The sequence below is a fragment of the Varroa jacobsoni genome, unplaced genomic scaffold (assembly GCF_002532875.2).
Source record: "Varroa jacobsoni isolate VJ856 unplaced genomic scaffold, vjacob_1.0 scaffold_27, whole genome shotgun sequence".
NCBI lineage: Eukaryota > Metazoa > Arthropoda > Arachnida > Mesostigmata > Varroidae > Varroa > Varroa jacobsoni.
Window position 1 is genome coordinate 67,797 of NW_019212929.1, and position 14,850 is coordinate 82,646.

General features: G+C 40.2%; 2 protein-coding genes across 12 annotated transcripts in view; one reads left to right on the forward strand and one right to left on the reverse strand.

Annotated features, from left to right (window-relative positions):
* LOC111258986 (uncharacterized) overlaps positions 1 to 5,948 on the forward strand; it is a 70,853-nt gene extending 64,905 nt beyond the window's left edge. For 4 of the 7 annotated variants that reach the window (XR_015310392.1, XR_015310390.1, XR_002679344.2 and 1 more), the window contains one exon: positions 4,009 to 5,948. The gene's annotated coding sequence lies outside the window, so the exon portion shown is untranslated. Of the gene's footprint in view, positions 1 to 1,189; positions 2,831 to 4,008 lie in introns of those variants that run through there. The other 3 variants (XR_015310395.1, XR_015310394.1, XR_002679349.2) reach the window with 3 other exon arrangements.
* Positions 5,678 to 14,850, reverse strand: part of LOC111258965 (disks large-associated protein 3) — a 14,148-nt gene continuing 4,975 nt past the window's right edge. For 3 of the 5 annotated variants that reach the window (XM_022830611.2, XM_022830587.2, XM_022830603.2), the window contains 5 exons: positions 10,249 to 10,358; positions 9,090 to 9,277; positions 7,563 to 7,831; positions 7,130 to 7,216; positions 5,678 to 6,525 (listed from right to left, as the gene is read on the reverse strand). In XM_022830611.2, coding sequence (XP_022686346.1) covers positions 7,130 to 7,216; positions 7,563 to 7,831; positions 9,090 to 9,277; positions 10,249 to 10,358 — 654 coding nt within the window. In that variant the 3' untranslated portion in view covers positions 5,678 to 6,525. Of the gene's footprint in view, positions 6,526 to 7,129; positions 7,217 to 7,562; positions 7,832 to 9,089; positions 9,278 to 10,248; positions 10,359 to 13,348; positions 13,494 to 14,850 lie in introns of those variants that run through there. The other 2 variants (XM_022830621.2, XM_022830595.2) reach the window with 2 other exon arrangements.

Here is a 14,850-nt window from a genome sequence, read left to right on the forward strand (position 1 = left end):
CTAGTGTTAACCTCTCTCCCAGAGCCTTCGTTTTCAGCTTCTATAGAGATCGTTCACGCTCGTCTGCTTTACATGTCCAGTTAATAGCCGAAGGGATTCAGACTTATTTGGTCCTAACTCTCACCAGTGGCAGCATAGAGGCAAGAAAACAGAGTGCAATGGCTGACTGTAGTGTCTAGCAACTTAACGTAGAACCGATCTATGACCAAACCGGGCAGGGTGCCATCCAGTCAGTTCGTGCGAGCTTGCTTTAGACTTGAAGTGGTTCTCTCGGATGTGGTGCAATTCAAATGAGAGAAAGTGCTAAGATCGTAGGTAAACTCTTCTAAGCCGATCCATCGGTGCCTGGAAAATCTCTATGCGTGTCTCATATTCTTGTATGCTAATCTTCGATCGTCTCTGCGCCATTGAATAGTTCGAGTTATCACAAAAAAAGGTCTGCAATACTTTCCCCTCCTAGTTGAGACCCAAGAATCGAGCACTCAGATGCAAGAAACACGGTGGTCAGAGGTCCGTTAGATATGTACCATTACATTAAAAGATACGGTATGCAGATTCTGCTTATGATATCAGACAGCTATGTGTTCAAGTGCATGATTCAACGACAGTTATAATGATGACATAAATTTTAATGACAAACGTGGCTCCTTTTTTACGCTAGACACAACAAAATCAAAGAAGTGGTTTACTTACGGCCCCTACGACGACAATGCTTACTGATAGCCCTCTAGCTAATTCTTGTCGAATAACCTTTCGTAATTTTTATATATAAAAAATAATTGTGAAGTTTGATGAATATCGTCGACTCGTGTTTATAAATATCAGCTGCAAGATAGAAAATACGTTCAGCGTCAAAGCGGCTTAATTCGTGGTTTATACGAACGTCAAGTACGGTGTCAAAGTAGTCTAGAAGATAGATACTGAAGTTAGCAACATCTGCAGGTCTTCTCAGGCCTTTGATGTAAGCAGTAAGCCAGTGCCAAATTGGCATCATGATAGACCGGAGGAAGGCCGCGCAGGCTAGGGGCAAGTTGCATGTGATTTCCAAATGTACCGTAGCATATATTGCGGTAACTTTTCTTTCATAGTTTCTCCACGTAGGCGTACGAGGCAACGAGGCAAATATCCTCTGCTGGCCGCCGTATCATCCGTGATATGAACCATTGCTGAATAACAATACCTCGCGTATCCTGCAAACATTTCGCGTCATTCCTCAACCTTGTCGTCGACTGAGCTGCCGATATGGGCTATTCTCCGATGATATATCTTTCTAACGGGCCATACGCGTCTAAGTATGTCCGTCTCCTTGCCTGTGTGAATGTATAGGTGGCTGACTTAGGTATTTCTATAGCCGTCTCTAACCGATCTAACCCTCAGGAAGAGCGAGAGGAAATGAGGGGAAGGCGAGGGGGTTAAAGAAATAGCGCTCTACGACAAGGCAGCTACGGGGTCTTCCTTCTATTCCTCTTCTTACGATTGTCGCCATTGTAATGGCTGTGTTAGTCTTCCTTAGTACTGCCTCTTGTGGGGCCAGTTTGGTCATGTGTACTGTTATGGTGGCTACGACAGCACAACGCTTGTCGGTTCTAGACGTACATGTGAGGAGGCGTCTGAGAGAGGTTAGACTCGCACGTTCGCGCGTGGGGGTCTGTCTTTTCCCTCCCGCCTTCTTATCGTAAGTGCGGATATTAAGTGTCGTTGCACGTGAGTGGAATCGATTGGCGGTCGCAAGGCAGCCAGACAAGTTGGCGCGAATGACGTCCGTCGGTGGAAGGCAGCTGCTTAAGTGAGAAAGCATCACCAACAAAGACAGTGTCCTGGCTGGACCAAGAGCTATACACCACAAGCAAAGCTACGGGGTACGATGCGCGTCTGCTAATCATGGCGTCCATCGCTTTTCTTTTGTTCTTTCAATGGAGCTAGGGCGATTCGTCGCCGAGTAGGATAAGCATACATACATACTAACCTAGACTAAATATCTGGACAATTTGTAAATTCTATTGTCTAACTAAACAAAATCCCTATTCGTAGTTCCATTATCGTCCATCGGCTGACCTTAGCTGGCTCTGAGCATCATGTTAGTATAGTACGAATCGCTAAAACGTTACGTTGTTACCACGGTATACCACTCACCTTTGATTTGTGTCGAAATAATCGATTAAGCAGAAGGCGGATCGTCAGCAAAAATAAGTTAAAAATGACACAGTAAAACAATTAGAAAAAAAACATCGGAAAAAGCCATGACTCATTAACATGACGGTCTTAATAATAAAAACTATTTTTCTCAGCTGGCACGTTTTCTGAGACACGCATGTAAAAGTGACCTGCCTGCTTAGACACAGACTATCTATGCTTAATCGTTTGTGTCCGGAAAGATTTTTAACAAAAGAAAAACAAGTAAACCCTTCAAAAAGGGTGCTTTTAGACCATATGGGTTTTTAGTGCAAATGGGATCCGCATAGCATTGACACACTTATTTCACCGTCGCTTTACCTATTGATAAGGACATGGATTATGGAGATCGCATACAAATACGGATACAACGAGTAAGCAAATTAAATCCAGAGAAGACTCTGTAACCGACCAATGCATAAAGAGTGTATTCTAGTCCACCACAGCTTTTTCTTTTTGCAAGAGGTTTGTCGCCAAATTGCTGAGAGTCTCTTTCTTCGAGAAACGGAAGGGGAACTAACGGGATCAAACAAGATGCTCTAAGCGATACGACAGCAGCGGAGTAGCGTCCCGATCGCGAATCATCAGATTGACCCTCCGCCTGAAATATGCCGAAATGTGATACAATATCCATTCGTGCAAAAGTGACAGGGACAAAGTAAGTAGACTATTGGTGCTTAGTAATGCAACATTTATTTCCATGTTTTTGGCGTAGAAGAGACACAGATATCTGTAGACTACCCAGGTGACAACGCCAGTTAGCATAACAGGTCCCCTCGCTAGGATCAAGTTGAGGCTGCTGTCAGCGATATGAGGACGTGAGAAACCCCTACTCTCTTTCTCTCGCTCTCCCTCTCCCTCTGTCTCTCACACACATACAAGACATATATACGAAAAAGGTTTCTCACGTCCCTGGGGATTGAAGTCCTAGCCAGGTCGGAGTCTGGGTGCTGTCATTTCAATGTCTTCCTCGTATCAAGATCCAGTGAATAAGGTGGTCTCAAATCCAACATCATTATTGTATAAGAAGAGCTTCCATCGTCATCAAAATTTGATAAACCCAAAGATCCACTGAATGGGTGGTTCCGACGCCGTATTGTAAACCAGCTAGACCTATACGCATGCCAGAAACGCAAACGTAATATAATAACGCATAGATATGTAGGTTAGCCATATCTCGGGTAGCATGTCTATCCGGTTAGCCGTAGACCATCTCATAACAATAACAATAGATGTTTTTAAAATTTAGAGAAAAGGAGTGTTTTTATCCAGCTGTAGACGACATCCGCAAAAAATCCTTTATCATTACTATGCAACTCTCGTCCGTAATTCGCTATTGGCTCTTGGCCTTAGATAACTTTTGAATTAAGTGCAGTAAACAGGCTATAGCATTGTCAATCATTATCTTCAACTTCAAAACGGGTCTGTTGGCCCGTTCTTATGAAAAGATGTTCTTCAACGCATTTGATGCAGTATAAACACGCAGTTATTATTACTCACTTTATAATTATATGGCATAAATTAGTTTTATAATAATAATATAATAATAGTCAGATCATCTACCCGCCGCAGACCTGTCAGATGCTTGTTATTAAAAACGGAACTTCTTTGGCCTATTATCGGTTATTAGTCGCAATGAAAACTTGTTAGTTAGGCCTACCGTCTACGTAGAATTATAGCTCTAAAAAAACGAATTACACATTGATTGTCATTTGTCAGGTACTGCATTTTTGTAGTAAATGTCTGCGGATTGGCAGTCTAGCATTTGAAGTACTCAACAAGTGGCATCATATAATTACGTTTTAAGGGTCTCTCGACTTTTACGTATGTTTGCAGGCGTTCGTGCTTCTTGTGCAGCAATGATCATAGATTTTGTAAGTATAATTAGTTTAACTAGATGGTTTATAATATTAAAAATATCTTTGTTTGATTTGAAAGACGTCAAGACCGATATCGCATAAGGAAGGGAAGGAGCGTTACCAATACAAAATGGCCAAAGAATTTTCCTTTTCCCAGAAGAAGTACTTACTGGTTTTTTAATCCGCTGATGACCATGTGTTGTGTTAAATTCTTATTAATTAAAAATTATATAACAATAAATTACTTGCAAAAATGACTAGCTCATTTAACCTTTTAACCTTCATAGTAAACATTTTCGTTGTTAAAGGAACTAAAAATATTAAACTTGTTAGTTAACATTTTCAAGGCTGTTTTATATAAACTATACAAATACAGTTATTTAAAGTCAGTCGCTGTCTTTTCTTTTGTATGTTGTGTCGCCGTCTGCCACGATAGAGATTTCAAACTGCGAAGATGAATGCTTCAGTAGGAAACAAGATCCAATCGTGGCAATCGATAATTTGCACTTCGTGAAGGTCAAAGGCTGCTTAGACAATTGAGGGCGCGTGCGTCTTGTGCGATTATTCAGCTTAAAAAATTGCCTGATGGTAGCTGAAGTTGAAGAACGGCATTTTCGATTTGAAGGATGCAGTCCGTTTCATGCGCCTTCTAATTTAGCAAAGATTGCCTCAAGACTGTCTTTTAAGTGGCTCGATAATTGACGATTCCATATTAAAAATCCTACTAGTTGAAGATATTTGTTCCGCAAAGATGCGATCTGTCTTGAGACTATTATGTGATATACTTTGCCGCGCTAAGGTCGAATACCGTATTTAAGCCGTCTTAAACTGTTGAAACAATCGCTCCAAAGGATTTCCCGCTGAAAAAAAATAACCAATTTTTTTTAAAAACTTATTTGCAAAAGTTTTTTTTTTATTTAAAAGTTTATTTCCGTTTCCAAATTCAAATTTAAAAATCGGCCTAAAAACTGTACCAGTCTTAGACTGATAAAGATGTCGCATGTTCTAATGTCATATCTTTACAATAATTGTTGAAAAAGTATAAAATCTACGCTCAGCACGTCTGGTGTAACGGTGACGACGGGTGCCTGTTTATTATCTCACTGTATAATTAATAATTATCTTGAATTTTTCATTTCATTCATTAGATCTGGTTATCAACAGATCAACTGATAACGTCGAGCCCTACGATCAAGAAATACCAATTTCACTCACTTTATCGTAAACAAGCGAGTATTTTTAGCAAATGCTTCAAATTCGAATATGTAGGAAAATGTTTAAACTAGCAAAGTACCGTGTATCAGAGGATGTCCTATGGAACAATACGGAATTGGTTACTTAGAGCTGATTTTACCTTCAACGAATTGTGATTGAAGCATTAGAACGAAAAGGTCTGATTTTGCTCAAATCCTTGTTAGAAAGGCTGTACCGGCACAAAACTCCACTTTTTATTTTTAGCTATCATTCAGCGATGGAATAAGCCCAGCATTATCCTGCTTCGAGGTCAAATTAAAGTGATGACTTCTTCCTTAGACCTCAGTTATTTATTTGAAAGTGCTACTTGTAAACACACTGCATTTAAGACGCTGTTGTATCGAAGAAGAAAGATTGTTTCTGCCCCAAAGACCAGAGAAAAGTAAAAACTGTTAAGCAAAAAACACAATTTATTGCAAGCTAGCCACAGGAGTGGGCAAAACCCTTTTGTTTTTCTGGAAATGCAAGAACGGGACTTTATTATGGGGTGCTCTGTGAACCATTTTACTTAAGGAGGACAAGCACGAAGAAGTACATGGTAAGGTATTTCCAATAATAGTCTTCAATTAGTAACCGACGAGTGTTGACATACGTCTAGTATAATCTCATATTGATCTCAGCAGTAATTCCTACATCGTTGTAACCTCTAAATATCTCATCAAAGTTACTACAGTGATATCATTATCCGTATATATATATATATATATATATATACAGATAGTATATAACTATTTACAACTAATATATTAGTTATAAATAATTATATATGTATAATAATGAGCATCCTTTTCACTAACAAGAACTGGTTACCGATGATTTTTCTGCTCGTCTTGCTGTTTTCCTTCAGGATACTTAATTGATCTAGCACTGCTTCCCGTTGACTTCGTTTCGCTGAGGTTGTCCAGCGTAGAGATCAAAATCGTAAGTTTATTATGAACTACGTTTTTGATCGCCGCGCTAACGTTCGACAGAGATTATCGCTATTATATTTTATGAAAAGTGATTTGGATCATAATATATGTAAATTTTCGGCAAAATGGCAGCTTTATCCCACGGGGTCTGCCGGCTAATATCACATCACAGTATATATTCTGAGAAATTTTTCAATTCAGAGAGCACGATATAAATTATTGCCATATATCCGAGGTATTGCTCATATGTACTATGTAGGCTTCGCTCTATGGGGATATATGATGAATTTACGTGCGGTCATCGTTACACCGTCGACTGCATCAGTCATCTAAAATAGACACATCAACCAAAGGACAATAACAGCTAGTTGTTAGCACTCATACCGTACGTACAAAAAAAAATATGCTGGTAAAATATGTAGTATATAGATAAGGTTCACATGCTTCCGAGCTGCGTTTGATTTTAACACTTCTCGATGGGAAAGTTTATTTTGAAATAAATCAGGCACGCCGTATTAAATCGAATACCTTCAAACCAAAGCGAACACTTATCAATCAATTGAAATGATGCCTACTGGATTTGATCGACGTTTTTTTCTGAATAATTCTTGTTCCGTCGCTATCACCTCTCGCCATCTAGTGTATCATATGAAGCAGACTCTTACACATGTTTTATCTTCTAAAAAAATGTCCTTTTTTATTTGAATAGGGCCCGATTATATTAAAATGGAGAAACGAACACGTGTCCGAATGTTATATATATGAAAGACGTTTCGGTATGAAAAGGCTCCATATCTTCAAGTGTATCGTATCGCATCACGTACGACCCGCACTTTTAATTACTTTGTTATGAATTAGATCCAACTAACAATTTTATTAGTTAGAACAGCTGCCCCAATAAGTTTTATACAAGTTCTTTTTTAACACGCTGACCTACTCGGACCGTACAACATCCGTGTCGTCGTCGTCATTTTGCGAGGATATCTTATCACGGGCGGCCGCTTTTTCTTTCTTGTATTCCTGCAACAGGATGAGCAGAAAACCAGGACAAATATCAGTTATAGCACCGTTCGCAGTGAAATACAGAGACGTTTGATTTCTCTTCAACACAGCTATGTTGCTAAAGCATTGATTGAACTGTACACGTTGATGCACATAAAATGTTGCTATCTTTTTCGTACTGCCCATTAAGCTATGGCATTTTCTAAAAAATATATTTCAAAAATATAAAAATGGAATTTCGAAAAAAACGATCCTATTTTTGCTTGGATCATGATTAATTGGTCAGTTGTTTCACATTACCAGACGCTGGGTACAGATATTATTAACCACGCAACGATTTTCTCGCAGAAAGGAAACCGTTTACCAGAAATCGTTGGCGGGCCTCTTCCTTCTGACGAGCAGCCTTCTCGCGTCGGTCAATATCAGCCTGGCTAGGGGTATTATTGTTGTCGTTCTTTGAGGCCAAAGGCTTCTTCCGGAATCCCTGACACTTTGGCCCTACCGTGGATATCGTCTTCTTGACTTGCGGCTTCGTATCTTCATTCTCCTTCCAGCCGTTCTCCTTTAGCCTCTCGATTGAAGCAAAACCGTCGCGCACTTTTTGGATAGGCATTGAAATCATTTCCCAAAAGCCTGCAGAAGCGAGTAGATAATAACACAGTGTTTAAGTTACATTGGAAACAACTACAAGAATTGTAGCAAAAAAGTGCCAATACGAAGCGCAGGTCAGGTCGAGGAAAAAAGGATAGTCAGGTATAAATGGCGTACGTGAAGCCCAGCTGGATAACAGTAAGGGACGTCACATTGTTCTCATGTTGAACATTAGCCTTAGAAATATATTCTTTTAGTTCGAACTGCAGGGACGCTCAGTTGCGTTGCTAGCTGAACTGAATATTACTGACTGCTTTCAGAAATTTACGTAAAACATAATTATTTATTATAGAGGCAAAACCAGTCGATATTATAAACGAATATATACGCATCAGGCAGATTCACAAATGAAATTTGTGGCCGAAATAATTGGCGCAGTTGCTCGTTGGGATATATCTGCACAATTCGGTTTACTAAGAACATGCATCTGAAAATTCGATGGATGTGGGGTGACCGTTAACGCGCGAGTGATACCTCATTGCTATGTCCCCGACAGCCGAAGAGAAACCTCACGAACATCTCATTGATATGATAGCGATTTGATCTTTCAGGTCGAAGAACTTACTCGAAATCCATGCTCGGCAAACGTCTATATTAGGAATATTTCAAAGGTCAAGGTTATGAGCATACAACGAACAACTATTACTAGCCATTCGCTCAATATACGCTTAGCCTATACCGTAGTTAAAGCAAACAAGCCTCGAGGATTCGATAATGGAGAGATGGAGGCTGCGTAAACATGTATGACGGTCTCATTTTGATCTGCTGAGAAATCAGCGGTAGACATCAAGGCAAAGCTATCGCCACGTCCGTAACTCCGTAACGGTTGCAGTGATAGATAAATTAGCCGGTAACAGGACTTCATTAACCAGCGTAACGTACAATTATACAATTAATTGACTGACACTGGCTAAAGGTGATGAAGAGAGAAGTTACATAGATATCAATGTATGCTACGTACCGCAACGGTGACCTCTGCCTCTCCATAAATCCATAGTATGCTTCAATTAATTCCTTACTTACTTATTCTAATGTAGGAATCTAGTTCCCGTTTCCGGATTCTAACTTAGCCCGTGTACGTATGATGACAGTCACGCGTTACGACAACATCAAGTGGATACTGCTTTCTGTAACACAATCGAGCTCGATTCAAGTTCGACCTAACGCTTCGTGCCTAGACGCAATCGATATTTAGATATCGATAGAAAACTGATGCATTAAACTTCGTTTCACTACTTACCTTCGAGATCCTCTCGTCTGGTAGGGAACTCAGAGCTTCCGCTCTTCGTGCCATCGACGGACTCGGTCGGAATTCCGGAATTTTCGTTAATATTCTTCTGACACAGATCGCGGAACTGCTTACATTTGCCTGCCAGAATTAGATTTGCTGAGCCAATTGCCATGTCAATGCGGGACGAGATCTCCTCTCTGAAGCAACGCGAAACGAGCGATAAGCATAGCAAAACCAATTAAACATACTATGATCATAATGATAGTAATAGGGAAGAAAGGAGCAGGGCCAGTCGAAATCGGTCGACAAGTGCACGAGAGAGCCACGGAAATCTAGAAAAAAATAATCAATCGCCGGGGCGAAGCGTACTGGAAACCTCCAATTCGGGACATTCGTGACCAGCATCTAGCCTTCTTTATCCCGTAGCATAAAGTTGATTCGTACGCTTGCTGTTGTATATGCTAACTTATGTTGTCATCATCTCCTTTCAAGTTGTCCCTCATACCATAGCTACCTTTAAATTTCAATCATGTAGCTAGTATCGTTGCCACATTGTAGTAAGCGGTAATCGACTGTTGCTATTGATGCGACTCGTCGCTACATTAACTGACATGCAGTAATATCTTGCCAACTCGACGTTCATTATCATTAACGATTGTCGGCTGAAAGAATTAATACATCCATTTAGAAGATGCCCATGGCCGACCCTAACCTAAAACGGTATTGGTCAAGGGCTAGATCACAAGGCTATTATGCAGGCCGTACGAGTTTTAACGGAAACAACAAGCGGGAATCGTACAAGACATTGCGCAAACCCACTAATCGTAGACATAACGTACCTCAAGCAATCGATACCACATCTGGGTTATGTTAAATTGCAGGACCGCAATAATAGTTTTTCGTAAATGCTCCGCCGGCCTAATATATGTTTGATCATTATTATCTGTATCTGTTTCCAGCGTTTACAATGCATTGTGGTACTTGTGACACGAACCGTGTGGTACATGACTAACAGGGTAACAAAAAACGTAAACTCGCCTGAAGAAAAACGATACTGGGGAAACAGAACGGAAACTAAACGATCTGTGTTTATTGCGCTTGCATGCGTTAACTGTGGGTTTTATAACAGCATTGAACTGTTTTGATACTTTATTCAAATTCAACTGACCTGTTTTCGTCTGGAAGCTTCTCCTGTATGGCGGCCATTCTGACGGATTCGACCTTGATCTCTGCTTCTACAGTTTCCAGCTTCTCAAGAAATTCGTGTCCTGCAGACATCTATGGAAACAAATGTCGTATGCTAGTTTCGTCGCGTTATCTGATTACGCTGCCGCGTGTCCATTTGGAAGTGATAACTTATTAAAGTTATTATCTAATTTATGTTTACCGCATGCGGCTGTGGCAAAGCATTTGCTTATTTGTAGTCCCGTGTTCTTAAATACGCTATTGAATTATGGCACTGCATGATTATTAAGTTCACGTGGTCAACTTAATTTGGTCAACGATATAATATTCCGAATAATTCTAGACAATAATGTCGAAAATGTAGGAAGCATCGATTGATTGTCTGATCGACTGATTGTTTGTTTCAGAAACTTTCAACAAAGATGTTCTCTACTGGTTTGCAATTTACAGATCCCAGCGGGGATGCATGATTTCATTCCATACACACAATTTGATTCCATACGGATCAAACACAAACTACAGGTATCCGGAGCGCTTCTGATATTGTACTGATACACACGTTTATATATATATATATATATATATATATATATATATATATATATATAGTCACTGATATATTGGGCATGCAGAAAAGAAACTAATGACAAATACGGCATACTGCTTAGATCTTTGTTGCAGAGGCAGCCTAAGATACATCTGAATCTTTAATGTCGTAGATGGCTTTACGGGTTATAGTTTGCTATTTCAACTGAAACATCCTTTCTTCTTGTTGGTGTCATATCTATAAAAAATAAGCCTATCCTTCTAGTACACTGTTGCTTCTCTTACAGTTGTAGATATATTGCTACATGATATTTTTTCCTAAAACAGCGACATTTATACCAAAAATTTATATTTAAAAAATGTAATCTGAATACTTTCGACAATGAGGACGCGACTTATAGTCTGAAACTATCACCGTTCTATTAAAGGTAATTAGCTTTTCACAGAAGTATCATTATTCCTGCGTCAACTGCATCTTGGCAAGCATATTAAAAAAACTTGTCCAGCAATAGCATTTCCGCAGCGCACTTGAAGACGGCACTAATTATAAACCCAGCATGATCGCGAGGTCAGACGTAATCAGCGCGGCGGAAAGACAAGCTTCATTTATTAGTTAGGTCCTATTTTGGCGTCCTTGTTTACAAGATTGCTTGCCCTTGTTGTGCTTATACATGTAAGCGAAGTTAAATTTTGGTGAATAGTAGGCTTACACTGATTGCTCACATAACCATTTTCTTTTTCCTCGTCACTATTTATGTCTACCGCGAGTAAAACATCCACTTAATTTAAGGAATAGGAATATTTTTCTAGTCTGAACGACAAAAAGGCCATCATTCCGCCAGCCTTCTAAACGGATATGCTATTTACAGCATAGAGTTCAAATGTTGACGTACGGCTTCAGCGTTGCCGTTAGTTGCACGTACGCTGATACGTTCTTTTTATCTGTACGGCACACGTTTGTACAATTTGCAATGTAACTTTAGTATTGGTAGGTCACTTTGCAAAGCCTATCTCTATCGCTTTTTTCTAAAGAGTTGAATAAGTTATTCGTTCATACATATTGTGTAGTATATATAGAATAATACCGTCTTCATTAGTTTCAAAAAAAGGACAAAAAAACGATAATAATAATAATAATAGTAAAAGCCTACAGAACAAGCCTATATGAATGAACTTATGGCTACCTATAGTGTTTCGGCCTATTTGATTTTCTACTTTTAACTTATCGTTGCCATTCTTTTTGAAATTTTTCAAAACCATCACCACGACTCGACGCCTACCACCGCGTCACTGCCGGGGTAACCGAAATTTAATCAGAACGCAAAAGATTGAATATAATGGTCATCATACTATAAATAACATGGCGCAAAACTTTAGTAGTATTCTATCGCTTTTAATCAGAGCATTATCACGATATATGCATTTTTAACTGCTAGCTGGGTTAGAACAAACGTACCTACACACGTTGATTTTCGTTACTCCGATAGGATTCGCTCGTTAACATCTAGTTACGCATGAATTGGTCGGCGCGTTTTCCAACTCGGTTTCGGTCAATGAAAAAAAATCCTTTAGCGCCAGCACAAGGCCCCGATTCGCTGCTTGATTACAAGATGACAAAGCCTTACCCACATCCCCTATAGCCGAAAAAAGAAGAGCTTTCGATATATATATGTATTTTCTTCTTGTTATTGGTCTCCGTTAGGCGATTCATCGTTACCGTCATACCAAGTGATGGAGGATCGTCCTTTTTTTGTAAATCAGAAGACATTATTGCAATATCAAGTCAAATTAAAAACATGGAATGATGACTTGAGAGGCAGGAGAACATTATACACTGGTGTGGACGTGAATCGTAGCTCAATATGGTATAGCGGCACCAAAATTATGCCTCTCAACATGGCGCAGCGACACACAACAAAAGCATTAAATTAAGAACGTCTGCATCAAAAATAACTTTATCACATTGATTTAAAACGTCGATACAATCATATCACTTCACAGAGGTAACTGTGAAAAATACTTTTTATCCTACAGCTGTAGCAAAGGTAGCTCAAAAAAGAGTTACTTCCTTAGAAAAAAAAACAGTCTCTGTTCGTATAAAACTATTTCTGCCATAACAGGCCATTATACTAACTTGATATCTAAACTATTACGACTCATTAATGACGTAGCAGGCTTATTGGGCGCGCATAAAGTTCATATTGAAATAGTGTAGAAAGAAGTTCACGGAAAAAAATACGAACTATGACTAAAAACCAAAAGAAGGCCTCGCCAGAAGGCCAGTTTTCCAAACTGACCTCGTCTTTCCGCGTCCTATCCGTAGCATTATTTATAGCTATTTATATGTTCACCCTTGGCTCTGTCTCTTTGAGACGGCTCTTATCTGCGGACTGTTCGCATTTTGCCTATTTTTTGCTTCTTAAATTACCTCTATCCCTGACCTCGTTCGTTGAGTTGGACATTAAAACCGAAAATTGGCAAAATGAGAAAAGATGCCCAACCAACGACAACAAGTTTTTTTGGTTTAAACAACTTACTTTTGTTTAGATGTAGAAAATGTGTTCGATGTTTTTTCTGTTTTCTTATTTTGTCTCGTCGTTTTCCACCTCGATCCGTTATTTTCATCAGCACTGTGAATCCGCTCAATACGCAGTTCTTACTCATCTCCAGCCGTTCAGTCCACTTTAAAAGACGTCTCAAGTTGAGTAGAACCAAAAGGCGAATCGAGGGATTTTTTCGCAAGCTACTTACTCTATCTATTTATTTATCTAGCAATGTTCGTTGCGCATCCATCAATTCTGGGTCATACGCCCATAGACACGACGGCGGTGCCCGGGTTCACAGGGGGATAATAGCGGGATCTTCTGTTAGAAGGCTGGCCGGACAAAGAAGAAAGCACTTTTGTCAGTCGGGAAATTTTGCACCAAGTGGCGATGGCAAGTAGTTTTGGCTATTGCCATCTTTTGGGTCCACTTTGTACCGACCGGTATAGCTGTTTGGGCTGTGAACGCCATTACTATTGGGCTACAGCTGTTTCGGCGGCGGCGGCGGCGCTGGCGGCGCTGACAACCGGAACTTGATATCATATTTGCCACCAAAGAAAATGGCTGGCTGGCTGGCGTCAGGATTGACACGAGCAGCAACTGTACTGCAGTCAGTCGGACTGAGACTAACAACTAACGGTTCTCGTTGTTATTGACAACCCGTTTTCAACGGGACTCCCCTGCCGCTGCCTAAATCTCACAGCAGACTGCATACATGAACAAGTGCTGCGTTCGTATCGCAAGACGAATTATCATCGTATGCTGCTGTTGGAGAAAATAGAAAAACGAACCAAGTCTAGGCAGTTTCTGTCGCTACAACTGCTGCTCTTGCAGAGCAAAAAAGTGACGCGTCGGTAAACAAATGAGTCGACTTCAGCCGTGGCCTGGTAAGGTTCGAACTGTCCCATAGAAAAAGAACTTTTGCGTTCAGCTTCGGCAGTGAACAATAATGGGATAATATAGCAGATTGCTTCGGGAATAAGCAGTGCTCGCAATCGGGAGAGTTCTGCTTATGCTGTTATAGCTAGAGCTGTCGACACACTGCTGATGGCTGGCCAGCTCACACGGTGGCACAGTGGGCGACAATTGGCTTACAAAGCGTGACCATTCATAATTGAAAGTTCGATGACGCGCCGAGACACGACTTTGTCAATGATCGTCAGAAGAGCTCCTTTGCCGTTGGTGATGAAAAAGGTGACGTTGCACTCAGGCCCAACAAATTGATCGACGCTAGCAAAAAAGAAACAGGTTTTTTTCCTGTCGATGCCGCCATCGTTGGCACCTAGGAAGACGATTGCTGGCCGAATAGTTTCTGACAAGATCTATACAAATTGACGTTTTAGAGTTGATACTGTGCTACTATTGGAAAGCAGCTAAGCGTAAACCATAAGGGATCACACAAGGGATCATTGGCATTGTAATAATTCTTGGGACAAATTGACAATAGTTTAACAAACACCATTTGGGACAAAAACACGCATCGCAGGTGTACAAAT